General features: G+C 36.2%; 2 protein-coding genes across 2 annotated transcripts in view; one reads left to right on the top strand and one right to left on the bottom strand.

Annotated features, from left to right (window-relative positions):
• LOC104743734 (transcription initiation factor TFIID subunit 1) overlaps positions 1-4,749 on the bottom strand; it is a 10,508-nt gene extending 5,759 nt beyond the window's left edge. Inside the window, exons 1-9 of the mRNA XM_019235536.1 lie at positions 4,555-4,749; positions 4,228-4,363; positions 3,605-3,708; positions 3,419-3,481; positions 3,240-3,285; positions 2,615-2,869; positions 2,275-2,360; positions 1,997-2,168; positions 546-1,645 (exon numbers count right to left, since the gene is read on the bottom strand). Coding sequence (XP_019091081.1) covers positions 546-1,645; positions 1,997-2,168; positions 2,275-2,360; positions 2,615-2,869; positions 3,240-3,285; positions 3,419-3,481; positions 3,605-3,708; positions 4,228-4,267 — 1,866 coding nt within the window. The 5' untranslated portion in view covers positions 4,268-4,363; positions 4,555-4,749. The remainder of the gene's footprint in view (positions 1-545; positions 1,646-1,996; positions 2,169-2,274; positions 2,361-2,614; positions 2,870-3,239; positions 3,286-3,418; positions 3,482-3,604; positions 3,709-4,227; positions 4,364-4,554) is intronic.
• LOC104743733 lies at positions 11,834-12,851 on the top strand. The gene is made up of 2 exons (XM_010464781.1): positions 11,834-12,589; positions 12,834-12,851. Exons 1-2 carry the CDS (start codon positions 11,834-11,836, stop codon positions 12,849-12,851), a joined length of 774 nt encoding a protein of 257 aa, XP_010463083.1.

The following is a 13,467-nucleotide window of genomic DNA, read 5'->3' as shown; positions in this document are numbered from 1 at the left end:
GGTACACATAAACCAACATTCTGTTCACCAAATAAGTCTGTAGATTCTTTGATCCAGGAGACATTACTTCCATGCGAGGTTCCTGGAAAAAAATAAAATCTGAGCACGCCGATTTTATGAAATGAAACTAGAGCAAAATAAGATGAAGATTGCCACAATAACGTATGCTGCAGGCAAAATAAGATGAAGATTGCCACAATAACGTATGCTGCAGGTAAACACTTATAGCCCAACTCTAGTTTCTTAAAACACAGCTGAAATGAACATCTCACATCTCTCTGATCACTAGAAGACCTTCCCCAACAATACTAAGTTATTCTAAACCTGTTAGTTTACTATATGCTTCAATGACTTATCCTAAGATTTGCTAGGACATCAACACCTAAGTACCAAAGGGAAATGTGATAACGCAAAAGATATAATTTAATTCGCTNCTACAATAAAAAATGGATGTTAAAAAGCATCCAGTGTGGAAACATTTTTAAAGTACACAAAAGAGTGCAAATACAGAATGTTATTAAAGTAAGTATACGAGTGCCCACTTACTTGCTCAATTTACTCTTCATTGTCTGCAATTTAATCGCTGGTGCTGAATGAAAAACTCTCAAACTATGAATGCCGGATTTATTAGTATTTGCTTGCAGTTGCTGAGAGCTTTTTCCATTCATATAAAACTTGTCATTAGAAATATTAAATTGCCATCCAGAATTTGATTCAAAGCCTTCATGAAAGTCTTCATCCTTGGATTTTGAAGACCGGGATACAATCATAGCTCCAGCATGACGTTGAAGATTTTTGGTTTCCTCATTATCCACAATTTCAAAGACCATTTGCTCATCTTGAAGATCAAAAATTAGTTTAGATCTGCTCAACTCTTTATCTGAGTCCCATATTACACTATCTAACCATGCCTCATCCCCCAAATCCCTCTCTCGCAATACAAGTCTGCTAAAGCGCCCAAGAGCTTCGCTTTCAAGTCGCTTTATATTCTCTACTCCAGCTTCATCATTTGCTCTAAGATGATTCTCGTCCCACTGGGATTCTAAACGTAACAGTTGTGGATGATGTCTACTTTTGTTAGTGGACTCGTTTGTAGACTGGGAACCTCTTGAGCCAAAAGACTCCAACAGATTGGCAAAAAAAGGCATAAGCATACTATTGTCAGCTTGAACTTGTTCTCTAGAGTTCATCACATTCAAGCTTTCTTGATCAGTCTCTGAATTTGTTCCATCAACCAGCATACCTTCAGGCTCAAGTCCAGATTCACAGCCCTGACCAGAAGTACCACTAATTTCAGGTGAATGCTCCCATAGAATCTGATGTTCCCATTCATGCTGGTCAAGAGGAAAAACTTCCATCGATAATTGAGACTGGCATAGAGATGAATTATCATCTAAGTCCTGCTTCAACATTTCACCCATGATACATGAATCCCTTCCTAGCTTGGTAAATTCCCTTGATTCTGGTGGGATACCACCCATTCTGCCAGCTTGTACCAGCTGTAACCCCTCTCTAATTGGAAAGGGAACATCTAGCTGAACCAGATCAGCTTGTTTTACATGAGTATCAACCCTACCATGGCTCTTTAGGAGTACCTCCTCATCGTCTTCGACAAGCTCAGAAATATTCATAGATTTGTATTTGTCTGTACGAAATAAGGCTATGATGTAAGAGTTCCACATGAAGAAGTGAATTACAAACAAAATGCAGAGACGACAGAAATGATGAAATGGAAAGAAATATGAAGTTGCCTAGAAAATGATATGGGATGAACCAATTACACAGATCTAGCACATTCTAGCCAATAAAGACTGAGCCGCATAAAAGGAATTGCTATCATGGTTTCAACACTTAACTTAGCCGCATAAAAGGAATTGCTATCATGGTTTCAACACTTAACTTTATTTGATTTTGCAGATTTAAATGCATGGACATCACAAAAAAATTTAATAGGGTTCAGAAGAAACATATAGGAAAAACATTCCAGATCATTTACCTCTACAAGTGACATATCTATTTTCTCTCCTGTCGCGCTTCTGTGGTGGCTCATGGATAGCAAATATCTCGGAGAACTGTAAGATGACCATACCATCTTCCACATACAACGTAGGCAGTGGGGCGGCGCCTTTCTCATCCAATGTACCTTCCAATAACTCATCCACCTCCTCCTGAATGTTTTGATGAGATCACTAACAGAACAAAATCACCCCACAGCAAAGAAGAAAAAAAGTAGTTTGAGACACAATTTCCCTTTATTTTGAGGGGGAAACTGACCTCCTGGACATCTTCTGTGTCCATCTGATCCTCGGTTTCCAAATTTCTATCCTCATACTCCAAGGCCTTGTCTTCCTTTAAGACAACTGCAACACAAAAAAATTGTCTTATAATCAGTGACACAGGATACATATAAGATAAATTCCATGTGTTCTGATCTCAAGGACTTAAAAACGCGCTATACTACAGCTTTGCAAATAACCATTTGCCTGAGCTCAACAAGTAAAATTACCTGGAGAATAACTCACCTAAACCAATTTCAGAGCCATGAAATGACACAACAAAAGTACTATGTGCTAATCTTTTTGTTCAAAAAAAACATAAATTTTGAATTGCAAACCTGGTTCCCTGTTAGCAGTTTCAAAAGATTTTTCAACTGGCGGATGCACCTCCTCTTGTTCTTCTTCCTCATCATAATCTTCATCGTCAAACACAGAAGCTCTGGAAGTTAAATTACCCAAGGCAACTGCAGTCGAAAAATACTCCTTTTTTGGTAGTAAATGATCTTCCTCGCTAACTACTTGAACTTCGGGCCCATCATACTCTTCATCAATATCCTCATAATCGACAGCATCCTCAGCTTTTCTATCATAATCTACACAACATATCATCACATTTAGTGAAAAAGATGACCAGGATTTGGGTATTGTAAATAGTATCAGTATGTAACTACTATGGGTGGGAATGTTGTCAAGATCTCCAACATCGTGTTAAAATGGTTATACTGTATATAATGATTTACGCAAGACAATATATTAAACATAGTAAATAGATAGATTATGACTACAACCAAAGTAGGAAGAATGCAAGACAATTTCGATGGAAATGGAAACGTCCACTGGGAGAAAAAATTCTAGCAGGTTTCCTAGTAAATCACTTGTTGGTAGAAGGGGTAGAATGCAAACTAGAAGTTATATGAATAATAAAAACTGCATGAGATAGACGACCCTGGCAGACAACATCACCTTGCTCAGCTGGATCACTTGTTGTACGTTCTGATTTTGCCAACAACTGTTGAGTTTAGAAACACCATAGTTGGCATCCAAGTACAACAAAAAGAGGATTAAAAATCAAAAAGAAGACCCGCATTCACTCGCCTATAAACTTTAGGAAACAAAATGTCAAAGAGTGCGTAGAATGTTACGTTTATATCTGGTAGAGATGAACCCAGCTTATCTGCCAATGCAGAAAGATGTTCTTTGGCGTCCTGTAAAGTTTAAATGTTATCATTGGCACATGTCAGAGAGAAGAGACAGCAAAGTGAGACCAATTTTTCCATGAAATAATGTGTTCAACAAGGTCATCATACTGAAAGAGTAAAACAGATTACCTCATCAAGGTAATCAGCATCCAAGTCCCCAGAGTTATCAACATTTCCAAAGATGAATCCAAGGTTAAAACCCCTGCTGTTGTCCTCATGTTCCTCATCGTCATCTGTAACGGACATGTAAGATATTGGTGTTCACCAAACAAATCTTGGCTAGCATCATGTGCTAATCATCATGAATATCTAGAAAATCACAATGCACACATTATGATTGCATATTGACACTCTTGTTAAACTGCAAAATCCAAGGTCACCTTATCATTGGATTATTCTCTCTATCATCTCTTATCAGGCTTACATTCCTTAGCCTCTACCTAGTGAAACTACTATTCCCAATCTCTTCGTCAACTAAAATCCTACAAACCCTCTTCCCACTAGAAATAAAACGATCCTAACTCGAACATGTCCTGGACACTCAAAGACTGATCCTTTTCTACTCAAGGAAATCCAAAAATATTCGAAAACATAAATCATTCATGAGCTGGTCTAATTGCAGCGATAGTAGCTACTCAGGGACACCTCTAGTTCCAGAAATTGCACTAATCCGAGATTCCACAAGTACGCAACCATAAGCTTTAGGTAAAGCAACAAACTTTTGATAAAGAAGCAACATATATATTATTTACCTGAATAAGTCTCGTGGGAACCGCCATTGGATTCAGCCATATTCAAAGCTTTAGGTACAATGGTCGAAATCGGAAGACGGCAAGACAACTTTATCCCTTCCCAGATCCCCAAGAACCATTAAAACTCAATCGAAACCTTCAAAAGACACAAAAGAGATAATTACAAATTACAAACCAACCTAAGAAGATACCCAACAACAACTTCATCAAAAAGCGCCTCAAATTTTGCTTTTAAAACACAACGAAATCGAAACCCCATTGATCAATTCTTCGAGTTAAGCTGAGTTGCAATCAAAGCTCGATGAAATTGAGAACACGATACAATACCATTCACTGAACGTGATTGTTGGGTGGGTGGGGAGTCTTCCTTGAAACCCTAATTGAGGGTATAAGTAAGCTTCGTCGGAGAAGGTGAACCAGCTCTAATCGGACGAGACGGTACGATGTCGGAAAGAGGTTCCGAGGTAGCAAAATCTCAAATCGGAGGAAAGAACCAATTAAAAAAAAAAAAAAAAAATTGTAATAATGAAGAAATTGCGAAGCGACCAAGACGAGATTGTGAGGGCATTTATAAAAGTTTTTAACCCGACCCGAATAAAAGTTTAGTTCCGGGTCTAAATTCTAAACCGGAAAAAAAAATCAATTTCGTTGTTATTGAGGTGGTTTGGTAGAACTTTATACAGAACTCGGTATACAATTTTGTCAAATACTTGTTTTTCTTTAATCATGACAATTTTTTTTATTAAGAATCTAATAGATAAATATATCTGTTATACTTTCAAGAAAATATTTACAAAACAAAGATATACTTTAAATAAAAATTATTTTTAAAATCTTATTATATAAACTTTAGTTTTCAAAGTAAGTAACTCACGTGCTCGCGACACGTGTCAATTTTAAAGATTAGAAATTTTATATGTGTTATACAAAAACTTTGTTTTAACAAATTTTAAAATTAAAAAGATAGTTATAATAAATTAAGCATTTTTTTCTCTGCGACGTCGTTGGCTTTGCTTTATAAATTAAGCATTTAAACAATTTTATTAAATACAAAAATATAGTTCTTACATGTATGTAAAAAGATAATACTAATTCTAATTTTAAATTACTAATTCTATAAGGAAAAAAAATTAAAACAATTATAAAATTAATTACTATAATACCATAATTAAATAAATTATACCGCCAATTATTTATCCTAAAGAAAAAGGATTGTAGATACTCACCTTCATATAAACAAATAAATTTTCTCGTAACAAAATAGTTTCTTCAAATACACCATATATTGAACTTTGTGGTATTATTAAAAAATTTTTTGTAAAAAGATAATTCATATAAAGTTGTCTCATTTTTATGAAGATATTATTGTAAAGTAAAGCTATGTGACAATTCTATAAACTATATGATATTTTCTCTCTCTCTTTCTTTGTCAAAATTTAACTATGAGATCAAACTTTACTTTAAAAAATCATATGCTTACATAATTTCAGTGTTCTAAAATGCGCTATGCGCTTGCTACGCGGTGGACAAACGCCTAGCGCCTAACTGTATATGCGGGTGCCTAAGTGAAATCTAGGCGGATTATATATTTTAGATATATAAATATATATTTATATAAAAATAATATTTACATATATATATATATGATGAAAACTTATACACTTTAATTTTAGAAAAACATAAAACAAAAAGATAGTATCAAATATTATATTCAATTAACTCTTATCTATCAAAATAGTTTAGAATCTATAATAATCTCACATTTTAAACAACAAAAAAAACATAATCCATTCAAAAACTTGTAAAATTGACAAAATGTAAGTTTATACTTACTTTGGAACCAAATTAAATTTCATAAGTTTAGACTTTAGAGGCTAATTATAATATTTATTTGAAACAAAAATATTATTTTAAAGAATATTTAATTACAGTATTTTTTACTATTTTAGTCAATACACCGCCTAGAATCCGTACAGGCGTCCGCCTAGACCGCATAATGTCCGCCTAAACGCTATTAGGCATCCGAATTATTTAAAACCGCCTAAAGTACCGTATAGCTAAAATTCGAGACGTTCGGTCACCGCATAGCGTATAACCGCCGCCTAGGCACCCGCTTAGGCTGCATTTTAGAACACTGGGTAATTTAGAGCATATGTATGCATATTATGCATATATTCTTATTTATTGGGATTAGTAAACTTATCTTTAAATTCATATTTTATTTCTATTTTTCAGGTATAAAATTTTTGTGAAAAAATACTAACCGATTAATTTATGATAATGTTAGTATAGTTTTTTTTTGGACATGGATAATGTTATTATAGTTTTATTTAAAATTAGTTGGACACATAGTAAAATTATTACGTATGAGATTACAAAATATATAAAAAATATAGTTAAGTTATTGTTACTTTTTCAAACATGAGATAATATGAGTTTTCAGTTTTTTTTTTTGTGAATTATATTTGATTAATTTTTAGTTTTTTTTAGAATTAAGTAAGATATAAATTTGATACAATGCACATATTTTTTTTTTATGAAAATTGTAAATGTTAATTATTGGGATTAAGTGCATAGAATTAAAATCTAATTTTTTATGATGTAATATATAGAGAAATTGTATTGCAAGGTGGAGTGTGAACTCTAAATCCGGTTTTTAAAAAAATCAAAAGAAATAAAATTCACATATTTTCTTTATATCCGCGTTGATTTTTATTCTATAAATTTTAGTTTCCTACTAGAATTTTGAAAAAGCAAAAAAAATATATTTTTATACCATTAAGATTACATAAATGTCGTTTAAAATATATTTAATATTAAATAAATAAAATTCAATGATAAACGTACTAATACTCGTTTTAATGTATATATAATGATTTTAAAATAAAACTTGTAAATTAAATTTTAGATATGTGATATTAAATATTAATAATAAATATTAACCTACTATAAAATTATTTTTTGTGTTTATGAGTCTCTTAAATTTATTTTACTATTCAAACTGTTTTCAAATAGAGACTTAAAGATTAGTTAAACATGAAATTTATATTTAAAAAAAAAATTCTGTCGATACAGTGTGAAAAGAAACGGCTTCACAGTTGTTCTAATACAAACAATTTTATCTGTTTCACATCACATTCACGAAAGATCAGTTATGTTAATAAAACATTTGATATTACGAACTATGGATAAGGTCTACTTACATAATATTAGAACCTTCAATAAATTTTGCATTCACTTATATATAAAGAAAATGCATTCTCCGAAAATCAAATCATATACCTTATGTAAAAGTTTTAATAGCTTATCGTTTATTTTGAAAAGGAAATAAGAACAATAAATTATCAAAACGAATGTTGCATTGTAGAATTATTGTTATACATAATTTGTTTGACTTGTGTTCCGGAGAGAAACTATATGTTGCATTGTAGAATTATTGTTCACGAAAGATTTTGAGATAAGAGGTTTGGTCTCACTAATCTAGTGAAATAAAAAAAATTTGGTAAAAAAGTTAAGAGGAAAAGTTGCATCGTAGAATTATTGCTCATAAAATATTTTTGATAAAAGAGTTAGGTAAAAAAAATGGAATAAGATAATAGAAGAAAAAAAATGAATATGTTGTTCGTAAAAATGTAACATTAAAGTATTTAATCAGTTCATAAAAGATAAAAATAATTTTTTATGAGAAAATTAACAATTATGCCATATTTTTGTTACCATAACTTTTAAAATGCCACATTCTAAAACTCTTTTCTAAACTTTTCATGGAGATGAATTAAAATGATCGTTATACCCTAACCAATAGCTAAACAAAAAAACTTTTTTCTTTTATTTATTTTCTTTCTCTCTTATCACATTCATCTTTTTTATGTCTCGACTTCTTTTATTTTTTGGTCTGTCTTTCTCTTTTTTTTTTGTTTTCTTCTTCTTCCCTTTCGTATTTTATTGTAACTATTATTAATCTTTTTTGGAGTTTCAAATCTACTAGAGTTTGGCTAAGAGTTCGATTTAAGCTGAGTTATCAATCGATTTGTGGTAGAATTGTTGTCATCGGCGATGTGTTTTGTTGAATTTTGAAGGTTCTAGTTTTTTCTTCTTGATAACTTAGTGATATATCTATATTTTGTCTCTGCTAAACATGTTTTTGTCATGCATTTAGTAAGGATAACTAATTGTTTTGCATAAATTTCTAGTCTCTTTTGTACACTTTGCATATTTAGGTAGTTCTTGCATTATCTTTGCATACATCGTGCATTTTGGAGTATTTCAGGTATTTAGGAGACTTCGGAGTCGTGCCGATCGAGTCGCGCAGTCGTCCCGATTGAGTCGCGCAGTCGTGCCGATCAAGTCGTGCAGTCGTGCCGATCGAGTCGCGCAGTCGTCCCGATCGAGTCGCGCAGTCGTGCCGTTCGAGTCGATGTCACTCCACTTGAGCCAACGCCATCAGTCACTCGAGCTATTACTCATTCGCACATGTCAAGAAGACGTTCCATCTTACACGCTTCAGGAGATTCCCAAACCGACTCCTCATCTTGTCGTTTTAAGTTTTAGGGATTTTATGTCTTTACTATAAATACGTTTTGTTAAGTCTTGGCGACATCATCTTAGTTTTTATCTCGTTTTCTTTTGTAAGGTTTCCCTAGCCACCAAAAACGTACTCTGATTTTGTATCCTGAGATCTTTGAACTTATTCAGTATTTTGATTTGATTCCTTCTACAAAGTTGTTCTTCACATTTTTACTTATCTAAGAATGCTTGTTTCAATGTTTTCTGAGTTTGTATTGTTGATGATGATTTTCGGATCTGAGTAGTGCGTTAGTTCTTGAGGATGGGATAGATTAGGTGGAGGATCTTAGGATGTAGAGTGTTTAAGCGTTGATTGTATGATTCCCTTCTGGACTAGAGTAAGAAATACTAGTTTTTCTCTGATCAATTGGGACTAGGTTTGAGACATTTCCACACCCAAAAGGTGTTTGATGAAATGTCTGACCAACTAGTGCCAGAGACTTACGTTCCTAGCCTAAGAGATTAGTTGTCTAGGATGTTTGTTGATGTGAATGAACTTGTTTTTCATGCCATGCTTGATCATGTTTCTCTAGCGAGAGCTAGGTTTGGAAGTGGTTGAGTTTGAGTAGCTTTTGTCAAGAGATTGGATTAGCTAAGAAGTGATGTTCATTGTCTAGGGATAGATTGCTTGTGGCATGTTAAACACTCTGTAGACTAGGATACTCCACCGACGTCAATTACTCCCACCCTTAGGACTTCTTTCTTTCTGATTTTTATTACATTCGTGGAATTGTTTCGTTTCCTGCTTTCTAGTTCATGCTTAGACTCATTTATGTTTTTATTCATTTTCGCTTCTTGTCATGCATTCTCGTTTCTAGTTCTGTGACTCATTTCCGTTTTGCATTTAATCATTCTAGGATTGTTACATAAAAACACTCTTTGAATTGGCTTAACTTGTGACTTCTTGATTGCATCTTGAGTGATAGTAAACTTTCCCAACTGGATTGACACCTTAAGTATTACAACGCATAAGGTTAATTGAGACCTATTAGGAGACACAAAAATCTTAGTATCAATTTGGCGCCGTTGCCATTTGGGATTCGTTTTGCTACATTTAAGATTTCAAGTTTTGCAAGATTAAGTTCTTTTACACATATCATTCTGAGTACTGACTTGTTTTGGTTGTCTGCTTGTTTGTTTTACATAAGGAACCTGTTGATTGCAACGTTGCATGCACACCAGATCAAGAGGACATCAAAACCTCCTTCCTGCTAGCGACAATATCAACCAGTTACAAAGACCACGACAAGTTCGTCAACTCGTTGATCATCCCGCACCAGTCAATATGGACCAACAGAATGGACCAAATCCGGGACCGCGAAACATTGGTGCTGGGGATGCACCGAACACTCACACTCAGCGTGCTGGAATCGTCCCTCCTGCCGTGCAGAACAACAACTTCGAAATCAAAAGTGGTCTGATCTCCATGATCCAAGGCAACAAGTTCCACGGGTTGCCTATGGAGGATCCACTCGACCACTTGGACGAGTTTGACCGTCTGTGCAGTCTTACCAAGATCAACGGCGTGAGTGAGGACGGTTACAAGTTGCGCCTCTTCCCATTCTCCCTGGGAGACAAAGCTCATCAATGGGAGAAAAACCTTCCCAAGGGATCAATCACCACTTGGGACGCCTGCAAGAAAGCCTTCTTGGCCAAGTTTTTCTCCAACTCCAGAACGGCACGTCTCAGGAACGAGATTTCCAGCTTTACTCAGAAGAGCTCAGAATCATTCTATGAAGCATGGGAGCGCTTCAAGGGCTACCACAGCTAGTGTCCACACCATGGTTTTAGCAACGAGTCACTACTGAGCACTCTCTACCTTGGTGTGATACCAAAGATACGCATGCTGCTTGACACTGCTTCAAACGGAAACTTCCTGAACAAGGACGTCAATGAAGGATGGGAACTCGTTGAAAACCTCGCCCAGTCTGATGGCAATTATAACGAGGACTATGACCGCACAGTTTGGGGCGACACTGGGTCTGAGGAGAAGTACAAGAGGGACCTCAAGAACGTTAATGAGAAGCTTGACCGCCTCTTGCTCAATCAACAGAAGAGCGTCCACTTCGTATCTGAGGGTGAACATTTTCACGTCCAAGATGGGGAGGGTGAGCAGTCTGAGGAGATCAGCTACGTCCAGAATCAAGGTGGATACAACAAGGGTTACAACCCCTATCAGACGAACCCCAATTTATCTTACCGGAGCACCAACGTTGCAAATCCACAAGATTAGGTGTACCCTCCTCAACAACAACAACAAGGTCAACAAAAACCTTTTGTGCCTTACAATCAGGGATTCATCCCTAAACAACAGTTCCAGCAAGGTTACCACGCTCCCTCAGGACCACCACCAGGATTTCGCCCTCAACCGGTTCCGCCTTCTCCAGCTCCTGATCAAGAAATGAAGCAAATGATGCAACAACTTCTTCAAGGTCAAGCTAGTGGTTCTCTCGATACTGCTAAGAAGTTTGCTGAACTCAGTCAGCGGATGGAATGTTCTTACAATGATCTGAATGTTAAGTTTGAAGCCCTTAACTCCAAGATGAAGTATATGGAAGGAAAGACTGTCTCTACTTCTACCCCAACACCTGGCCAACTACCTGGAAAAGCAGTTCAAAACCCCAAGGACTATGCTACTATCCATGGTACCACCACCCAAGCTGTAGATGCACGGCTCACTGCGGACAATGAGAGTTTAGATGGGGAGGATTTTCTTCAAGATGAAGTTCAGATAGAGGATCCCATCGAGGTGCTCAAGGATCCAATTGAGTCAGCCAAGCAATATGATCCTCAAGCTACGAAAGAACCCGCTGCTCCCAAGGATAAACCTGTGAGATTCATTCCTCCACCATACAAGCCACCTCTACCATTTCCAGTGAGGTTTAAGAAGCAGCTTACTGAGAAATATAAAGCTCTGTTCGAAAAACAAGTCAAGGAGATTGAGTTGAGGATGACGTTGCTGGATGCATTTGCACTAGTTCTTCATTACCAGAAATTCCTCAAAGACTTGGTGATGGAGAGATCAAAGGAAGTTCAAGGCATGGTGATACTAAGCCACGAGTGCAATGCCATCATTCAAAGGGAGGATTTAACCCGCAAAAATGACTCTGTCCAAGAAAGCAAACAACTTGATGTGTCACCAGGTGAGACACACAATCACGTGGATCAAGTAACTATTAGTGTAGACACTCGTATAGCATCTGGACATGCTGAAGAACGAGTTGTAACCGGGAGAAAAACAACTCTATCCAGTGCACCACCCTTTTTATCCTCTTTGCCAATCCCTGGAACATACAAAAGGGAGTTAGTAGAGAAGTACAAAGCTGAGTTTGATCAACAATTGGAAGAACTTGAACTCCATATGCCACTACCTAAAGTCTCAGGTCATATACCTTCATCCCCTAAGTCCTTTAGGGAACCCATTATCCAAAGAATCAAGGAAAAGGAGGAAGCAGCTAAGACAACTCATGAAAAGGTTAGATACGATGAGGAGACAATCATGTTGAGTAACCAACGTAATGAAGTGGAGATGATTGTCCCTAAAAAGCTTGAAGATCCTGGGTCTTTTACTCTACCTTGTACTATAGGTCCATTGGATTTTAGTAACAGCCTATGTGACCTTGGTGCTTCGGTCAACCTCATGCCACTCTCTCTAGCTCAGAGGTTAGGATTCAACAAATACAAGTCAAGCAACCTCTGCTTGATATTAGCTGATAGGACTACTAGACTGCCTCATGGTCTATTAGAGAACCTTCCCATCAAAATTGGACAAGCTGAGATTCCTACTGACTTTGTGGTAATGGAAATGGATCAAGAGCCTAAGGATCCACTAATTCTGGGAAGGCCTTTTTTAGCTACAGCTGGAGCAGTCATTGATGTCAAGAAGGGGATGATTGATCTCAATCTGGGGAAGAACTTCAAGATGAAGTTTAATATTAAGGATGCTAAGAAGAAGTCAACTATTGATGGGTATACCTTCGTGATTGAAGAGAAAGATCAGAACGCTGGGTTTGACATCTTTGAGGGTGTGAATGAGGCAGACACATAAATTTGGGTAACCAAAGAAAAAACTCGAAGGGGCACTCAACCGTGTTCCAACTCGAGTGTAGTTGTTGCTCTCCCTAAGCGTCATGACCTGCTTCCTAACTTCACCAACCGCAAGAGACACGTCCTCCCGCGCTTGACAGTTTGTCTGAACTCCAAACTACCAAGATTCTAGGGGATTCAGTGAGAGAGTTAACAACTATGGTGAAGGAGATGAGTTGGCAAATCAAAAAGCTCCAAGGTACAATGAGAAGTTATCCTCCAAGGAAATTAAGGCAGAGGTTTGAGATAATGAAGAAGAGTAGTTCATTTGTTGTTGAACCTGGACAGAATGTTGAAGAGTATCTGGCTAGACAAGACATACCAGAGGGGAGCTCATCACCGCTCTATGAACCCTCAAAGCATAATGAGTATGCAAAGTCAAGCTCAGAGACTTAAAACAATCTCACTTGGGAGGAAGTCCCAAAGGTATCACTGTAAATATTTTTTTTAGGACCCTTTGGTTTTTAATTTTTGTTTTTGGTTTTCTGTGTTCAGGAATCTACATAAGGGAGTATGTGCAACAGAGATAGAAGGGAGTATGTGCAACAGAGATAGAGGATACAGAGAAAAGTAGTGTGAAAAGGAGAG

The sequence above is a fragment of the Camelina sativa genome, chromosome 14 (genome assembly GCF_000633955.1).
Source record: "Camelina sativa cultivar DH55 chromosome 14, Cs, whole genome shotgun sequence".
NCBI classification, from domain to species: Eukaryota; Viridiplantae; Streptophyta; class Magnoliopsida; order Brassicales; family Brassicaceae; genus Camelina; species Camelina sativa.
Note: the sequence above shows the minus strand (reverse complement) of the source record. Positions and strands in the feature narration are given on the sequence as shown.

Excerpts from the sequence above, each read along its gene's own strand:
- LOC104743733 (XM_010464781.1), top strand. The coding sequence starts at position 11,834 with ATGGTGATACTAAGCCACGAGTGCAATGCCATCATTCAAAGGGAGGAT.